The 19,860-nt window shown below is 36.5% G+C and overlaps 2 protein-coding genes across 4 annotated transcripts; both read right to left on the bottom strand.

Annotated features, from left to right (window-relative positions):
- Positions 1-6: 6 nt before the first annotated feature.
- LOC111455235 (guanine nucleotide exchange factor SPIKE 1) lies at positions 7-18,172 on the bottom strand. 3 transcript variants are annotated; one of them, XM_023096823.1, is made up of 31 exons: positions 17,981-18,172; positions 17,799-17,865; positions 17,539-17,701; positions 15,801-15,922; positions 15,586-15,689; positions 15,417-15,472; positions 15,171-15,268; positions 14,929-15,066; positions 14,101-14,412; positions 13,608-13,883; positions 12,045-12,212; positions 11,714-11,905; positions 11,556-11,599; positions 10,988-11,057; positions 10,702-10,863; positions 10,401-10,508; positions 10,189-10,226; positions 9,702-9,846; positions 9,146-9,272; positions 8,119-8,312; positions 7,415-7,545; positions 6,401-6,476; positions 6,120-6,230; positions 4,367-4,549; positions 3,740-3,889; positions 3,222-3,395; positions 2,768-3,115; positions 2,353-2,685; positions 1,578-1,763; positions 496-1,470; positions 7-396 (listed from the first exon to the last, which is right to left on the bottom strand). In XM_023096823.1, the coding sequence occupies exons 2-31, from the start codon at positions 17,853-17,855 to the stop codon at positions 142-144; spliced, it is 5,496 nt and encodes a 1,831-aa protein (XP_022952591.1). In that variant the 5' UTR covers positions 17,856-17,865; positions 17,981-18,172; the 3' UTR covers positions 7-141. The 3 variants fall into 3 exon arrangements, with proteins under 3 accessions (XP_022952591.1, XP_022952590.1, XP_022952592.1); XM_023096822.1 differs by having other exon boundaries at positions 17,799-18,172; XM_023096824.1 differs by having other exon boundaries at positions 15,586-15,686; positions 17,799-18,172.
- A 929-nt stretch (positions 18,173-19,101) lies between these two features.
- LOC111455239 lies at positions 19,102-19,856 on the bottom strand. The gene has a single exon (XM_023096831.1). It carries the CDS (start codon positions 19,818-19,820, stop codon positions 19,275-19,277), a length of 546 nt encoding a protein of 181 aa, XP_022952599.1. The 5' UTR covers positions 19,821-19,856; the 3' UTR covers positions 19,102-19,274.
- Positions 19,857-19,860: the final 4 nt, after the last annotated feature.

Genomic DNA, 19,860 nt, shown 5'->3' with positions numbered 1-19,860 from the left:
TCGATGCTACTGAACAAAAATATATATACAAGAAGAAATACAATTTTGCGACAGACTACACAGCAATTATGATCAAGAATGTAGAGTTAGTTACTACATGAAACCCAGGAAAAGTGAAAAAGAGAGGTATTCACACAGTGCTTACAATTCAGATAGAATGGCGGGAATATAATGCGATAGTTCGGCGGTGAGGGACTGAAATCCATTCACCAGTTGGGTGTGGAACTCCTGGTCTTCCTCTCCAATTAATCTGAAATGAACTCGAATTGCACGCTTACATACAGCCATAAATTCAAGAAGCGCAGCAATGAGTTGCTGTAACTCCTGCGACCGCAACCTCGTAGCTGGCTCACCGGACAAGAATGCAGTGCACACACTCAACACTCCACTGTTAACCTGCATTCATGGAGAAGTACATCAGAGTCTTAAAGATGAAAATCTGATTCGGAATCTTAACTTCATAAAATTATAACAGAAACTGAGTAAGAAGCTCACTTGAACTGCAACACTGCCTTGGAGTATTCTCTGGAGACTCTGGAGTCGTGGAAGTTGATCCCCCTCAGAACTGCGAGGCTCTTCCAGTTCATTCCGCAGAGCAGCGGTTCTAGTTTCAATCATTCCAATTGCATTTTCCACAGGGGAGAACTCAAGCGATTCGGATTTGGTTACTAACAGTCTATTTACCAATGCCGGGAAGGAGCCCTCGGTCTGTAGAACAGTCCTCCTCTTCCACTGGTCTTCTAGTCCACCTTGAGTCTTTCCATTTTTGGTAAATGGTGTATCAAATAAGAAACGGTCAAATACACGAGCACGGACACTCCCAGTGGATAGAGAAATGATTCTCTCTCTTCTACTTCCCAGATCTTCATCTTCAATGACAGGGTCAACTGCCGTTATCTGTAGGTAGCAAGCTCCCGGCTGCAACTCCTCCGCTTTCACTTGTCTGGAGTCTGGAATAATATGCAGTGTGTGACTGCCATCCATCCTAGATTCATATACATGACTGAGCTTCTCCATTATGTCACCTAACCGCACATCACGGGGCTCACGATAAACGTATTCCTTCCTATCCAGCTTCCCGAAACTTTCACCATAGAATCCCACCCTATAATATGTTGCATCAGTAAACGGAATTGGGCTCGACTCCTGCTCAAGGATTGATTCGTAAATATTTGTCAGTAAAGTGTGACTTTTTGCCAGTTGTCCATATGCTCTCCTACTTTTATAGACTGGAATTACAAGTTCCAGAATACTAGCACAAAAATGATACAACTCAGCTTGGGAGAAAAGCTTGTTTGCGAGCTGTAGGTACTTCACAGCAGAGTCGACAGTGAGTTTAGAAGCACCATATCCCTCGACCTCAGCTGCTGATGCCTCCGAGGTGATCTCACCGCTGACCATAGGGCATATTCTACGTAGAGCTGCTACATGATCTCTGCTCCAGACACCATCATTTCGAGCAACAAGAGCCTAAAGGAAATCCAAGTTTTTATCAAAGAACAAAAAATTTCCGTCCTAAGCACCCAGACAGAGACAATACAAATTTGAGCATACACAATTCCATATATGTAAACTACCTGCATGACCATAGCTGCAACCGCTACAGCACACTGTGCAGCTTCTGCCCATGATTGCATCTCTTGATGTGCATCGCATAAATGCAATAACCACATAATATGAAGATCAGGCACAGGGGCGAATGCCATTGCAAGTTTATAGAAACCTTCTGCAGCAGCATATCTATCCATTGACATCATAGAGGCCTAAATAAAGAAAATTACCAGCATAAGTATGGCACAGTAATTAATTGGTGCTTGCGTCAAATGTCACTATCGAAGTCTTTGGAAGGCAAAACTACTACCAGAAATACCACTAGTTTGAAGGAAACAAACTCCCTTCTGGAGTGAAAGAAAACATCATAAATAATCAGAAATACCATTAGTCTAATCTGTGCAGAGCCATATAGACTCCTCTCATGATTCCGGACTTCAGAGAGGATACTCTCCCTCTTCATTACATGATTGATGCAATTAGAGGAATTATTTTCATAAATTTTAGAAAGTTCAAAAGCGTCAACCTTATCAGCTTACACATTTTCTATATGAAATTGAGTAAGTATATTATTGCAGATCAAAAAAAAACTTTTCTATAACAGACATCCCAGAATGGTGTTAGCACCAGGTATCACTAGTTGAAGTTTTAGGGGAGAACTAAAACCAAACATATACCACTAAAGCCCTGCACTCCCAACATTTCATCTGGAATGAATAGAATGGACTGTGAGCATACATGTTCAGACCAAAAATAATAATAGCAATTAATTATCTCAACATGAATGGCCAAAAAACTTACTAAAAGAGCATGCTCTAGACTAGCATCAAGAGCAAGAAGGAGGCTGTCAGAAAGATATTTCAACTCTGACCAGGACCACCTATTGTCAGCAGAAGCTTCTGGAATTATTACAAGAGCATTCTCAGGAAGTCCACATTCCTTCAGCAGATCAGAACTCTTCGATTCATCAGCCATGTCTTCTAAGGATTTTCGAAGACGCTGTGCTTCACCACTCTCTTCAAGTGTCCCATTTGCCTTCATCTGAGTTACTTGCACATCAGACGTCAATTCTGATAAAGTAATTATGAGCATGACCCTCAATCTAGCCGTCTGCATAAAGTGACAGAAAGAACTCTGCAACACAAAAGAAAGAATACAGTATTGGATAACAAAACACGAGTTTTAAATTAGTGGAAAATGCAAAATAAAATCCTACCCTCACAAGAATCTGAAGCCCTGAAACAGCCCTTTTCCTTATGCTATCATTTCGAAAAACTGCAAGCCGAAGAAGATGGAATGTTACTTGCTTCAAGAAACGGTCATTTTCTCTCGCCATTAAAGTTGCACCATGAAGATCAAAGACACTGTTAAAGACAGGAAATAAGGCCTTGTAGAATGCCAAAGGTTGATTCTTAGAGAAGAAGCTCATGAATATGGAGGTGATGCAATCAAGTTTCCCGTAGTCAGTGGCAATGCTATGAGAAGATGCCATCAAGGAAAACTTCTCTGTTATTTCCAAAACCTGAAGGCTAACTGCTGCACTTAAGTTTTCTTCCCAAAGTTCCTGAGAGAAAACTTACAAGTTCAGTTGCCTAATACAAATATGACAGTAATGTTATACATAATCACTATCGGGAATCAAATTAAAATTGAGAATAAGAGAAGCGTACTAATTTTTGTCTTAATACTGGGTGCAGCGACTCTCTTAGTGCCTGGGCCGATGCACCAATCCTAGAAGATTGTGCCTGAGCAAGTGCTTCTCTCAACGAATATGGCTGATTTGGGGAGCTCAATTGAGAATTCACCCTCTGCCACAGATAACCATTATCAGGTGTTCCCTGAGGCTGCAATGTAGAATATACCCGACAAGAAATTAGAAGATTTTATAACCTAAAACAGCAATTATCAAGCATGGATAAAGAAACATGAGAACTTGTTCACACAAAATAATGTTTTCAGAATTATCTTTAGTAATTGTGATTGGATGAATTAAAATGTCACTTTTATTGTGCAAACTCGCAAATTAGGAACAAAAACTCCGATGATCACGTAATGATCAAACACAGGAAAAAGAATTTAAAGAAACAATTAAAAATTCTGCCAAATTGCTAAACCCCATCCCCCCCCTCTTTCTTTCCCCAACAGCACACACACGGGTAAAGAAGAGCATGAAGAGAATGGAACCCACTCTGAATTCTTGTCTTGATGCCTCAGATAGGTAGTTGTTGATTGCAGGAGATAGTCTGTCAGAGTACTTAGGGGAACCAGGGGTATCACCAACAGCAGCAGGGCTCCGAGAACTGGATCCCATAAGCATGCCATCAGCAGGTTTTCTATGCTGCAAAATAGAGGGGACATCAAGAAAACAAGTACTTCAAGTCAATCTCCATACCACTCTTGAGAAACATAACATCAGAGAGTCATATATGGTCTACATAAAAAGGAAATGATATATTATTTACTATTCTTTTCATACATATGAAAATATACAAAATCAAAGATAAGGATATATAATTTACCTTCTTTTTTATATAGAAAACAGGGAGATGTATTATTCACTATCCTATCACTATGGAAGGAAACAAGAAATAGGTACTTCAATGAGGGCTTGAGATTATTAACTAAAAATAACAATAATGAAGCGAGCAATAATATAACTAGAAACTAATGAGACCCGGCTATAGAACCATTTATCTTAGTGATGTTATACATTATCAACTAGAACAATAAGTGATCATAACAACAATCAACTACAAGATCAAAAAGCCAAATAAGACGTTGTCAACAGAATAGGGAATTTCATATAAATAACAACCTCAAAAAGAATTAGGCATTCTTCCATGAGCTTGAAAAATAATCTGGTTCGAGCAATGCTTTGTTGCCATGCCTTGACAAGTGAGGTATCATCTAAATTGCGCACAATTTGCAAAATCACAATCAAAACTTCACGCTTCTCTATGGCATTTAGGTTATAGAAGACGGGCATTTCATCTAAAATCTGCAAAAGAAAAAAAAGCAATCAGTTCAGCAAAACTGATCTTGGTTAAGATCAACATGGTGATATATTGATAATACATTCTATAATCCAATGTGCGTGAGCAAATATGGTTTGAAATATACACTTCATGCACGTGCACATTAAGTACCAACTTGGTGAATTATAAGGTTTTAACTGGAAAATAACAAAAGTAAAAAGAGATGCAACTTTCTGAAGGCATTAGCTAATGACATAATGTGAAGCTGCAATATCTTGAGTGAACAGACATAAATATAATCCTCAGATCTCCTCCAAGCAATGAAGAAACAAAAAAACCTATAAACTTTAATATTGGACATGCCTATTTGTAGCAGGAATTATTATTTTCAATCATGTAAGCTCTAGATGATCTTCATGGAATCATATAAAGGTTGACGCTCTATAAGATCAACCTACTAAAAGATGATTTTCCCCAGATCATAGAATTTATGTCTTATGTCTTGGACCACTGAGCGTATACAAGGTCCAAAAAATTATTTTCAGCCTTGGAAACAAAATTTTACTTCGGCCAAAAAATGAATATGGTAGCATTTTTTATGAGAAACTGAGCTTTGGTAAAGAAAAATGAACATATGTAAAAAGAGACTAACAAAAGGAGCCCCAACAGAAGTTATCGTATACATTAGTTGTTTGTTTAAAATATGATTACTAAGAGATTATTTTTTCTACAGAACATAGAATCTACTATCCCAGTCTTGGATTACTGAGAGTTTATGAGGTCATAATTACTATTTCCGGCCTCTGAAACTAAACTGACATATTAAGGGCAAATAATGAGTATTTATTGTTGCAATCATTATACATCCAACCAACAGAAACACAAGTCAATGATAATCGTCATATACTCCTTCCCTTGAGGTCGAATGTTCAAATTTCTACGCCCACATTTGTTGGGCTAAAAAAAAAAAAAAAGAAACCCCTATTCTGCTGATTTATAAGAAAAATATTTTTTTTCCTTTTGGTTGTGACATGACGCTAAAAAGCATAGGGTTTTATTTCAACCATGAACTAGAACATCTGAAAATTTCACAACAATTAAATCCCAATACCTCCATTAATCATTTATCTTGGTAACACATTGTTGACCTCTTCCAACATGAGCTAGCAGATAATCTTCAAAAACATTTAGTTGGCAATCTCAATTTTCCAGATTTTTTAATAATAAAGTCCGATATTCTTATTTTTTTCAACCAATGCACGGATGCACTAATTAACGTTGTAATTCCAATATCAGTTCAATACCTTAAACCATATTATTCATCACAGAACATTGAATTCTTAAAGGAGCATGATCACTAAGTTAGTCGAAATCATGTTATTAATCAAATCTGCACTTCAAATCAAAGAGAAATGTAATCACGCTTTACTACACAAATGTAAAATTTTAGGAAAATAATAATAAATCATTAAAAAATATCTCTTGGATATTGGAAGACAGCGTAGGTCATACATTTAAGCTAAGCTAAGTTTTTGACACGCTAACTTAAAATATACATAAAAGGCTAGAATAGATTAAAAGAAAAACATGCACCTGCCCGATAAGTGGAAAATACAGCTGAGCAATGTATAGTTTATCTTCAGGCTTCTGGTACCGAGCATCAAATTCATGCTTGCATAAGAGAACAACTAAAATTCTTGCCGCCTATAAACATAAATCAGATTAGAAAAAGTTAGCCAAGTGGGACAAACGCAAAAAACAACTTTATATAGTAGGTATGCCAAACCAAAACCAAGATCATCCATATGAAAATTTAAGTGCCCTATGAAATAGAGCATGATTACTTCTCCAATACAGATTGTGAATGGTCTCACCTTGGCCCGCAGAGGTAGATCATCATGATCCCAAGTAAGAAAAAGTTCTTGTATTAATACAGATGAAAGGTAGTTCCTAGAACAGAAAAAAAAAAAAAAAAAAAGGTCAGATATAAAGCTACAAGGCATTATTAAACCCAAAATAACCATTAACATGCTAGATTTAGCACCCAATTTCATATCATCCACGGGAACTCCTTTATTGTTGCAACTTCCTGAAAAATTCATGATTGGTCGGGACAAGAGCAGAGTCAAAGAAAACATCAACCAACCATTCCAGCTCAGTTTTATCAATCCGGATAGAGTAGGTGTTCTTGCCTCGTTCCTCAAATCAAAAGTTCCTTTTCCCACTTTTTCTACCAAGACCAGGGACGAAAGTTTCTACTCTACAAAGCCCTCAGTCACATGACCACATTGACTAGAAAGAAAGAGCTACCAGAGGCTAGGAAGATAAGGAAATAGGAGGCTACAAAATAGAGCTAGGAAATTCAGTGGCAAACACGGCAGTAAAAATACTGTAATCCTCACTCAATTTCTATTATGTGATATTCCAGCTGCAAGGCCAATTTAATCTCATTAATACACAAGCCTCACTGTCATTAATACACAAGCAAGTCTTTCAAAAACCAAGGCATTTCCCACAGGCTGACTTTGGCCTAATGAGTGAGAAGCTCATAGCCATGCTGACATTTTTCTCTGAATTCAACTGGTACATCACATGAACAGAATTTAAACACAATAAAAGAAACTAGAACCATTGCCCATGTTATAGTCTTTTTCCAATTCTTTTCAACATAATGAGGTAGACGATCAGTATTTATACAAAAATTGTGCAGAGTAGATTTACTAAAGGGTTCCTCGTTCTGCTTTGATTATTAAGATTCGAAAGATTTTGACCAAGCATGTGGAAGAACCATTTTTTATTTGACAGCTCTGAAATGAACGTGTTTATTATTTCCAGGGCAGAAAAATGATGTATAATCATTGTCAAAGTATATGTTAAAGATAAGGCACCTATCAGAAGGGTCTCTTCCGGGCATTTCCACAAAGAGGTCATGATCACATATAATCTGTAAAAATGTAAGCTTGCAGTCATGCAGAACAGATTGGCAGACACCTGAAAACTTGTCCAGGTACAAGGAAACCTGCAACAGATTGATTAACATAACAATCAATTTATCTAATTGGGTGAAAGACCATAGCATAGAAATGCCACATCCTGGATTCTATACGCAGAAAGCTTTTTATGCTCTATGTATGAAGGAATGTCTTTAGCAAAGCCATGCCTTTATCTCTACTCGCAAGAGAATACATGTCCAGTTATCCTTGTACTCTAAATAATTCAACCAACAACAAGTTTACACAACTAAAATTAATTTCGACTTGAAATTTGAATGGTTAGCAGAAACAAGGATTACTCCGTATTACTATCAATAGTATAATTACATCCATGACTAGAAAGAGTTCTAAAATTTATATATATATATATATATATATATATATATATATATATTAAAAAATAAAAAAAAATCTTGGTGGAAGTTCTAGATTCGTGAAAGCTCACATTAAAAAAAATGTCTTCCTCGGAAAATTTTAGAATGATTTCTTTTACCAGTTTAGATTTTACAAGTACACAATAATTATTATCTGCCTACATCCATAACTTAATATAGACCAAAAAAGAAGTGAAACAATATTTGAGAAGTAGAAAAGTATACCAAATCAAATACTTGGCGAGGTTCAATAATGGACAAAAGATCATAACAAAAGAACGCTAAACTGCTGTTCAAACGTTTAGCCAAGCTTAATCCCTTCTTGCAACGTTCGTGTACTTCAGTAAGAAGGCAATCATACAACTGCATTATACATCTAAATACACCTTCTTTCAATTGCATTGGAGGAATATCTTCACCTGTAAGGCAAAAAATAGGGAACAAAAAAAAAAAAAAGAAATTCAAAAGAATATCTTCACCGTATCAGACAGAAAGATATTCAATCATTAACCAAACAGCAACCTCTCGTTGATCATTTCAAATGTCAACAAGTAAAGTAACTCAGATAAGAAGATATTATTTTGAGAAAGAGAGCAAAGTACATAAGTAGGGGAATGCACAATGCTGAAACAACTTCATGGAAGAAGAAAAAAGGATTATCTTCCAGAAGCAGAATGTTCAAAGTGATATGGCTAGTGTACACTGAAGTAGAAATCCAATAAACCAAGTAGCAAATTTAGGGTAAAAATAATAATAATATATGTACATAAGCTTAAGCGATTATCGGTACTTTAATATGAAATTAGATTAGAAGCTTAGATTCAAATCCCTCATTGTTATTCTCAACATTGTTTCTAGGCAACAAACCAAGCTTTGATTGAGATAAATGAAGGAATGTACAAGAGCATAAAAACAATCCCATAAAAAGAGTCCCATCTCTAACATGTTATTCTCCACATTCAATATAAATAGATCCACATTTTAGGTCTCTTTATAACTTGAACCTTGGAGTTTGAAAGTAATTTAACGTATAGTAAATTTTAGTACATATATATTTTCATGACAAACTCTCACTTCCGAGCCAAAAAACCCAGGAGATTAAAAACACATTCACACTTACACAAGCAATGCATCTGCATGAATACATGTTTAGCATATACAATGAAGGTCAAAAGAAACGGATCAGCATGAATGCATCTGCATGAATACATGTTTAGCATATAAAACCTAAAAACCAGAACTTTAAACCCACCTAATGGAAGACTATGATAGAAAAGCCGAGTTTTCTCAAGTGCCATTGATTTGACAATTAGTTCAAGGAAAAACCAGGCCATAGCCAAAACATCATCATATACTGGTCCAACACGATAGCCTTTGGCCTACAAAACAGAAAAACTTCAGCAATCTCTAATATGTTTTTTGCATACAATAAATGGAAAATAATGAAACAGCATTTTAACAGAGCTTCATGACTAAGAAAAATTGGAATCAAACAAACTCCACATGGTTCATATGTAAAGGATCGTCCGTGTTATGTTCATTATGTTAACCAAGAACATAACCGACCGATCATAAATCAAAAGGAGAAGACAAGTATGAAGGTTCAATGATAACCAAAATAGGAAGGGCCTAAATGAAACTCCAGAAGGAAATAATAATTGGAAAAAAAGAAATTGATGAATGACCAACCAATGTCTTCAAGGTTTGTGCTAAACAATAACAAGTTGTGTGTGCCAGTCACATGATTCATGTACAAAAGGAAAGATGTAGCAATTCTTATGATATTAAAATAAAAGAGTCAAAACCACCTTGCTCCTAGCCAAGCTTCCCCAGACAGTGGACAGACCAGGGTACACAGGTGGCTGCCGACCCCCGAAGTCATCAAAAGCATAATCGACATAATTAACCAGGAAGTGGTTTCTTTCACCATCTTCAGCCGATTCCTGCTGCACCCTATATATTTGTCGCATGATGTAACAACAAAAGGCAATAAATAAACGATAAAAATTCCGAGCACAGACAGAATGTGAATCAAAGAAATGTCAAACAAATAGTTAATGAGAACTTCGTAAATAGAGTAAATGTATTGAGAAAAAACTGAACGATCAAAGAAACTGTATGATGATTACGTAAATTCAGAGTAAGATGGGAACTTGATCTGGAATTTGGAAAGTAAGAGCATATGCTCAAATTTTATACTGGCATCAAAGAAAATCAGAAAACTCATGAAGCATTTGAGAGGCTTAATAAATTAGACCCACATAAATGTAAAATCTACAAAACTAGAACAACTACCTAGTAACAATATTAACCATTGCTCTAAACGCCGCAACCTGAAATACATAGGACAAACTGGAATTAGATAACAGCTTGTATTGATACCCCAAAAAGAAATGTGGAATGATAAATTATCAAAATTTCAAGCAAAGTCTTATAGGCTTGAAAGAAATTAATCAGAGCATACAAAGGCCCCTGGAAAAAAAAAGGAATAAATTCAATGTAAAAACCTGGAGGGTTTCTCCACCATTGCCAATGAGATGAAGCAACATATTCAAAATAGGATGAAGGAATTGGAGCAACGCAGTGGAATCAACATTCTTCAAACTGTTAATAGCCTACATGTAACGAACAGCACAATGGAAAAGGTATTACTGTTAAATAACCACAAGCTGGCTTGAAACAATTAAAGCTTCTACATATCGACATGGCTATCTACTATTGTTGAATGAAATGATTTGAACAAAATTCTCACAGAGAGCAAGGGTGTGTGGTGGAGGGTGGAATTTTCATAAGAGTGAAAAAATATACCTCCAGAAGTTCAGAACCCCATGGAGGGCTTGTTCGAAGAGTGTGTCTATCATATTCCAGAAAAAAATCCCTGATTCGTTCATTAATGGGATACAGGGAGGAACACAGTCTTAAACGCAATTTAAAGATGTTTTTTCCATCTTCCAAGTAATCTAGCCTCTCCTAAAATTCAGAAAAACATGAATAGTAGGTTAGTAGCAGACAAACAAACGCAGATCAATAAGATCACTGAATCAGAAAGCTTCACAGTTGCAGAGGATACAATAGTGAAGGAAGCGAAACATACCCTGTTTGTATCTTGGAGGTAATGCGGAACAAGCTCTCTGATTACTGGTAAAGAAATTTCAGACCGTAACCTAAATTAAACCATCAAGATCAGAGATTTAAAATCCAGGAGATGCATAAATAAACACGGTTTACCAAAATACTGGAGCATCAGCATTAAATAATTAATAACACCATTCAAAGCCTGTTTCCAGTAACTACATTGTAGAAACAAAAAGGAATAACTGAAATTTGAAAATACACAAAATGATAATCAAGTCTTGGTAATATATAGAATTAATTTTATCCAAATTCAAAGAAACAAAACGTGAAAAGATGCATGTGCACTTTATAAAAATGCCAATCAGGAAACTGTATATCCGACTAGTCACTTTTCAAATCTTTTCAAGCTTTATTTATTTTATTTATTTATCTTACTTGATATTCATGAGTTTTGGACAAAAAAAACTTCTTTATTCAAGGTTCTTGCTCACAATATTTCCCTATTATTTTAACACGTCTCTTATCCAGAAACTAAAACAAAAAAACGAAGAAGAAAGTAATAGATTTCATGATAATTATGTACATACTGAGCATGTGCTGATAAGGGGAGTGATGCATATCCAATTGGCACCTGGAATATAACAACAGAATATGAGATAATAACAAATGAAACAAACAGATCTCATAGTATTAACCATCAGCCATATAAGAACCAAGATCCAAAGAGAAGCAGAATAGAACTTACTGGCATTGGAGCTTCTAGTTTTGCTTGCATATCAATGTTGAAGAAAGTGAATAATAAGTGATGCTTTGGTGTCCAGGTAGCAGGGAGGGAGAGTTTAATCTCATCATGGTAGCAAGCTACTCTTGCAGCTACAGCAACTTGAGTGTGAGTCCACTTCTGAAGAGAAGCACCCAGCTCCACAGGATACATAGCCTAAGAAAGTCTCCCATAAAAATCAAATATATAAGTATGCAAAATTGATTTTGCTCTCCATATATGCAGAGATCATCACCGATGGAAAGAGACAAAATTATGTGTATGCAATTGATATTATAAATATATAGAAATTTACCTCCAGAGGCTGTCTACGCGGGTCACTATCATCCTCTCTAAGTTCTATACGAATGAACAAGTTCCTCTTGCGGTTCAAACTAACAGTCATGGGGTAAACATAAAGACAGTGAAAGAGCTGCAAGAACGGCTCATTCCTCATCATAATGCGGAAGTCAAATGCATGGAACTGAAAGCCAACCAACAAACCTTATGGTCAACAGTTATGATGATAATCTGGCTACGCAATGGTGAATATTGTATAGAAATAATAGCATAAATTTCAATTTTTAAGAACTATGTAATTTCGTATGTATCCTTCACGATTATCATCAGTTGTTCATCATGGCTATTCCACAAACATCTATTTATTGAAATTAATTCTGTATAGTTTCTTTTCAAGCTAAAATATTTTTTAATTTAAAGATACTATTTGAAATCTAAGACTTGTTCCAAGATTTCTCTTCATACATCAACTACTTGAGACCCTACTCCAAAAAAAATTAGAAAACAAGGATCATAGTAAATTAGCTTTCAAGATTCACTAGAAATTAAAATAAGAATGCCTTACCCAACACATAAGATATTATTTGTAAACTATCTTCCACCAATTAAATAGACTGAGTAAAATGTTAAGAACCTCCAGTTATCTGCCATAAAATTCAAGGTCTTCTCTGGGAAATTATTTCATTCCTAAAAATTTTATGCAAGCAGAGGTTCAATGGACCAATACACAAAGGATGGAAATTTTATAAAGGCTCTCTAATTCAAAGTGGGTAGGCAAACAGCAAATCCAGCAAAGTGTTCAGTCAACATATCCCTAAATTTCATTGCTCTTATGCCTCTCGTTATTGGGCCATCATCCTCGATGCTTTTGGTTGGCCCTTGGCTTTTCCAGAATGCACATACGATTTCCTTACCAATATTTTGATGGCCATCCTTTCCATGGAGAGAGGTCTCTTTGGCTTGCTCTTAATAGTCTTCTTTTGGTTCCTTTGGAGGGAAAGGAGTGGTAGACATTTCAGAGATTCTTTTTCATCTTTTGATAGGTTTATGGATTTGATTCTTTTTCACGCTATGTATTGATGTAAACAAAATAATCCTTTTCTGATTTTAGTCTTTTTTATTTGATTTCCAAATGAGATTGTTCATGTAATCCATCTATAGGTGTTTTGGAGTAGATCGCTCCTTTTATTTCATTCATCAATGAAATTTGCTTCTCTTCTCAAAACATATCCCTTAAAAACGAGTCTGAATTGTATTCCAAACAATTCCCGACCCATATGTTAATCATTGAAAATTATGTATCTTCTCTCCTTCCTATATCCTAAAGAATTTCTAATAATCAGCAATTCCTGGTCCTTCACCCATTTATCTCTAATTGTCATGTTTAACTTATAAACGGATTACAAGCATTTCATCAATCAGAAACTACTTCAAAGCAAAACCATGATTCCAAAGCGAGTAAAAATTCAAAAGAAATGATAAAAAGACCTATGAAACATGAATATAAGGATTCTAAGACAAAGAACTATTGGGTGGTGAGATAATAAAATAAAGAACAACATCAACAATCAATCCTTACATCATCTGCACTTGAATCTGCATTTCCATGTGGATATGATCCATTACCAGAAAATTCTTTCCCATCAGAAAAATTTAACTTCAAGCTGCCACTATGATGATGGCTATCAGAACCGTTATTAGGAAGCTTCTTAAATGTGGAATCCATCTCAACAGAGTCACTGATCACACTACCACTTTCTGACATGTTTTCATTGTCAGCATGGGAAATCTGGTGCTTTTCAATTTCCAGCCTAAGAACACCTTTTACAGGTTTATGAACCTTGTACTTGGGATCCTGTAATTTGAACAAACAACCATTATCGACCACATTTAGAGGCACTTCGAGATTTTATATGGGATACAGTATATTTTGGAAAAAATAAAATTAGATACCTAACATAGATTGAAGCACCACACCACATGGAATTCAATGTTTCTCATTAAAGATGTAATAAAAATAATAAATAAATAAACAACTAAAAAGATGCCTAACATAGATTGAAGCACCACACCTGAAGTGCATCTTCCGTGTAGCCTTCCTTGACCTTATTTAAGTTGGATATTTCAACAACCACAGAGCTTCCACTAGAGCAACCCAGCTTACCATCCACTGTGACCTTTGTGCTAGGCTCAAATACACCCTCATGGGAACTAGATCCAGTTATGTTGGGAGCAAGAGGACTACTCGGGGAAGCAGATCCAGCAGATGCTGCACCAGTGCTGTTATCAAATAATGCAACAATGGCCCAGGCAAAGGATTCTCTGTAAGGCATGATTTGAGACCACACTTGCAGTTTTTGCTTTTCTCTTTCACTCAAATGCACCTATAGGTAGAGTTTATACAATTAAAGAGTATTAGTTCAAACGGTGAAACAAATATTTAAAGGATCAGGACCACGGACAAAACTGCCTTAGGCCACATAAAAGAACTAAGCAAGATTTCACAACATCCGCAGGAACAGATAGAAAAAAGACCTTTCAATAAAATTAACATTTATTTCCGAAAGGACAATAGTAGAAGAAGAGTTTGATATCATCACCAGGAATAAGGAATTGTGGGGCATAGATCCTTATGTATTTAAAAGAAAATATCCAGAGATATATACCACCACAAAGAACATAATAGATGGATTTTAAGGTGGTGGTGGGGGGAATGAAGATTGATAGAATGAAACTTCAGAAATAAAAACAAACTAGCGTGTGTATAATAACCATGCAAGATGTAACCAACAAAAAATAAAATAATCGAACTACATTAGTGATAATTATTTCAAATTAAGAAGAATTTATAGAAGACTACTCAAACAAAAGAATGGAGAAACATATATATTTAGACATACTGGTTCTTTACGTGAATACACAGAAGCGGCAACCCCTCCTTCTTCTGTGGCATGCTTCTCTAACTGAATAAAAAGACAGACTGATGCTGATGGAGCCTCCAAATAGAAAATTCCACGTGGTTCGAATGCTATTTTAGGCTGGAACAATAATGGACAGAAATCATATTCATCATTCACTAAACAAAACCCATGGGAGATGTAAATTAAATTCAGAGGGGGAAAGCATAGAGGAAGTAGCTTACATCCTGCATTTCTTTAGGAGTAATGCGAAAATGGAAATCCTCAGATAGTTTTTCTCTTCTCTCCCTATTATACAAGCAAATTGTACCATAAAATGGCTCTTTGGAAGTGGTTGAAAGTGGAGGGTGAAGAGAGAAATATATCCAAGTCAGCCATCATAAAACGAATTGAAGTGAAACAAATGCAAAGAGCAAAGAAGAAGATGCATGAACCCCATGAAGATAGAAACCACTCTTAAAAACACTTACCACACAACCCCGCTTGAAGGGATAAGGATAGAACTTTCACAGAAATCTTCAAGCCACTGACATGATTTACAGGAGAAACAAAAAATAAATAGTGATTTAGACTTGTAAAAATAGTAAAATAGTTAAATGAAAGATAGAATTCTGAATATAATTTTTATTATTGCCATACTGTGTTACAGGAGTTTCTGGTATCCTCTGGCCAAATATCATTGACCTTTCATTTTCCCAATCAAAAGCTGGCTCATAAGCTGGAAGAGGAGAATGATCAAACTGCTGCAAAAATATTAGAACTACATTATACCTGTCACATGTAAGCATGAAAGATAATAATGGGGGAATGGAGCATGCACTATAGTGTCAGATAAACCTAGGTTTATCGCAAACCTTTGGAATATTTGATGACAATGGATCATGTGTTGTAGTCTCTGGCCGTCCAGAGGTACTAGGTACATCATCCTCTGTAGTATCGTCAGGCTTCATGCGCCTAGCGTAAGTAAGACGCATTTCTGCAAAGAAGTTGGAAAATTTATGTGGAAACAAGAACAAAATTCAATGTCTAAATCAGAAGCTCTATTTTTCATATGGAAAAAGTATAAAAGAGAAGCACTACATGACAATTGTGAACTGTTTTGATAAGTCACACGAGCTTTCATTAGAAAGTATGAATTAATAAAAGTTGGATAGATTATCTACGGCCTAGAAGATTTCTTTGGATAGGAAAAGTCTAGAAGATGATAGAGGAAAACCAAACAAAAGAGAACAATGAAAGCAAACATATATCCTTGACAAGTAAATCTCTCATTTTCTAATTATTTAAAAAGAACATATAACAATATTGTTCTGCGACCAAAATCCCTGTGAAGGAACTTTAAGACCATCTCAATTTCAAGCATCAAAACAATCAGTTCCTTTATATTAACTAAATATATCTTCATTCACGGGGATCTTTCCCCCTCAATTTGTAGCTTGTATAATAGGGATGAGGAGACTTTCAATCAAATCCCCATTCATTGCCCATCTCTCAGATGGCTTGGTCTTTCATCTTTTGTCAGCTGGATTTTGCAGTCTGCCTCTTTCCTAAGGTTGAGAGTTGGTTTTTGGAGGCTATTGCATGAATGTGCTTCAGATGAAAAGGGAAGGCTCTATGAAATTGCATGGTTCGAGCCCTTCTGTGGCATATTTGGAAGGTAATAAACCATATGATTTATGAGAATGAGTCAACTTCACTACATCTTTTCTGTAGCAGTGTACAACATACAACCTCTTAGTGGTGCTCCAACAAACTAAATTCTTTTGTAATCATAGTCTTTCTATGATCATCAATGATTGGAAGGCTCTTCTTTTGGAATATTTTCCAGTCTTTGGGTGAGGTTTTCTCCACAGGGCCCCTGAGCTGTTTCTCCTTTTTGTGAGTAACATATCGTTTTTATCCAAAGAAAATCTTAACAAAATACAGGGTCCCATAGTCAGTACTACCCACTGATATCAATTGACACAAAAAATTATAGGAAGTAGTCACTGGCTAGTTAATGTGATGAGAATTGTAATTAGCATGTTTGAAACTTAAATGTGTCATACTATTGATAGGCTATATGCTTGTAGCATTCATAAATTAAGATATTAATTCCTTAATTCGGGAGATATATAATTTTGGACCCACACAGCGTTAGCTAGTTTTATAACTATTATGATCTACGCTAACTGTTCGCTAATTGGTCATATTCATAGCACATCTAATCTCAATTTTCAGGGTCAATTCATGATAAGTAAACATACACACTCGGAAAGGTGACAAGCTCACATAGACGAGATCCCTAGTCCCTTCTACTGCCCTCAGAAAGTACCTGCCTTCAATTTTATCTACAGAACGACAAATGTTTATGACTTGTATGAATATTAATGAAGATGGGATTCAGAACTTGATGGTGACAGGTTTCATTCAGAGTCCCAACTGTACGTATGTATGTATTTGCGTGCATAAATCCTATCTATAACGAAAATGAGTGTATGTCGAACGCCATCCAGGCTAAATATCAAAATAGTCAACAAAATAGAGTGTAAGTAGTAGATACTAGGTACTTGTAACGAAATGAAATGAAACGATAAGAGAAAGCAATTTTACCAGTCTCAATGTCAGTGTCGGGGCCTTCATATATCTGATTCTGAAAGGACACGGGACCAATAGTCTCATAGTGACCGTACTTGTTTTCATCCTTTACCCAGTCAGTGGAATAGCACTGCACGAGCTCATTGAGATGTGGCCATTGCTCCAAATTCTCCTCAAACTGCACAGAAAACGAGAAAGGGTAGACACAAGAGCTTAAAAAGAAGTCAATTTGGAGCCCGTGGGCGAGCGAGGAAGAGAGGAGAAGCACCATTTACCTTGTTGTGCCATTTGATAGACGCGGGAGTGGAATCTCGGCGATGTAGGAGATGCATTGCTGTAGATCTAGGTTTTGGGGAGAGGGTTAGGAGGTGCAGAAGCAAGATAAGAAGAAAATAAAAATAGAGTTGAGAGGTCTCTTTCAAATTTGGTATTTAGGAAGTGGATACAGGTAGCGAACCTCAGGAAGAAACAACAATGGCGTAGTTGGTAGATCTGTAGTCAACAGGAAAAGGGAGAGAGAAATGTGGAGGAGGCGTAAAAGAAACACAGAGGCGCCAGCAGATGAGAAGCTCAAGCCATTGCAGAAGAAAAGAGGCAAGTGCGGTACAGTACAGTCGGAGTGGGAGTTAAAGTGAAGGAAATACAGCAAGACACCGAATCTTGGGGGCCTAATTAATCGTTTAATAAGCGATTCGGACCCTCGGTTTTTGGGTCTTGTTTTTATTGTTTTTTTTTTTTTTTTCTTTTCTTTTATGGACTCCTTTTCTTTTAGTGAAAAAAAATTTAAAAAAAATCTTCCTTCGTGTAGCTTCAAAGAAAAGCAAATACTATATTAAATCCTCTACTCCCTTTGCAAATGCTTATTTGAACAACTAATGCACATGAGTACATACAACTGCTTCAAGAATAGATTAAGATTAATGGATCATTGTGAGATCCCATGTCGGTTGGGTAGGAGAACTAACTATTGTTTATAAGGGCGTGGAAAACTCTTCCTAGCAGTTGCGTGTTAGAAATTTGAGGAAAATGCCGAAAGGAAAAACTCAAAAGGACAATACATGCTAACAGTGGCCTTAGGGCGTTATAAATGGTGTCAGAGGCAGACAACGGGTGATATGCCAGTGAGAAGGTTGAGCCCCGAAGGAGGTGGATACAAGACAGTGTGCCAATAAGGACGTTGGGCCCCGAAGGGGAGTGAATTAGGAGGTCCCACGTCGATAGGAAAAGGGAACGAGTGGCAGCTAGGACATTGGGGAATCCCAAAAGCGAAAACCCAAATAAGACAATATCTATTAGCGGTGGGCTTAGGCCGTTACAACCACGGTAAATTTTCAAAGAGAAAATTAGTTTATTTAGCCTTCATTAAGATTATGCAGATTTTTTATTCCACATTTAACACAACCATCTCTTTAATAACTTTGTCATGTATAGCTCACGAAATGTACACGAGAGGAGCCATCCCCATGAAGTTGGGATCTCGGAGCACAGCCCCCTCAGTAAGAGGCCATGATTGTGATGCCATTGGGAAATCAGTAACTTCATGGTATAAGTAAGTAAAAGCAGTTTGCAACAAAAAGATAAAAAGAACAAAACCATCTCTCAAGTTGTATTAGTCTTTATTTGAACATCAATGAATTTCTTACTCGGTCAGTTCTTACAACTGGAATGAGGAGGATGCTTCCTCAGGGGAACACAAAATTGCAAATATCATCAAAGAAAGATGCATGTGGGACTACTTTGCATTATCATTATCATTTGGGGAATTGAAGTTGAAGCTTTAAATGATAAGATGTATCCGTAACAGATGCTTGCCTCTCTGTCTGAAGAAAAATAGCTATCCCTTGTGCAAAAGCAAAAGACCCTGTCCCCCCAACCACTGTCATTTCTTCTCTGTTCTCATGCCCTATATGTTTGGCATGGACGCTCAAGCTGCCCGAATATTCCGGTGTGTCGAAACTCAGATAGATGATATTGAACGACGAACGACCAAACTGTTCATTAGGAATGATGAAACCTTGAGCGTTTCCGACGATCTGGGAAGTGTTCTCGAGTCCCTTTGTAAGCATTCGTCGGAAGACAAAAATCCCAGAATCTGGACTTGGTACAAGCTGCATATTGTTAGATCTGGAATTTGCCTTAGAATGTGGCTGTTGAATGTAAAGGGATAGGTCCGCCCATGGAGGTTTGCTGTCGTGCTTGGCCTGTTTTCTGTGGGATACCGGCGAGAGCAAGGCCAAGAGAATAACAGCTAGGATGGCCAGGCAGATTGCAGCGCAGAATATAATTCTGTTCTTCATAATGCATTGAAAAACCAACTTAAAAAAGAGACATAATGTA

This window comes from Cucurbita moschata, unplaced genomic scaffold (assembly GCF_002738365.1).
Source record: "Cucurbita moschata cultivar Rifu unplaced genomic scaffold, Cmos_1.0 Cmo_Scf00017, whole genome shotgun sequence".
NCBI lineage: Eukaryota > Viridiplantae > Streptophyta > Magnoliopsida > Cucurbitales > Cucurbitaceae > Cucurbita > Cucurbita moschata.
Note: the sequence above shows the minus strand (reverse complement) of the source record. Positions and strands in the feature narration are given on the sequence as shown.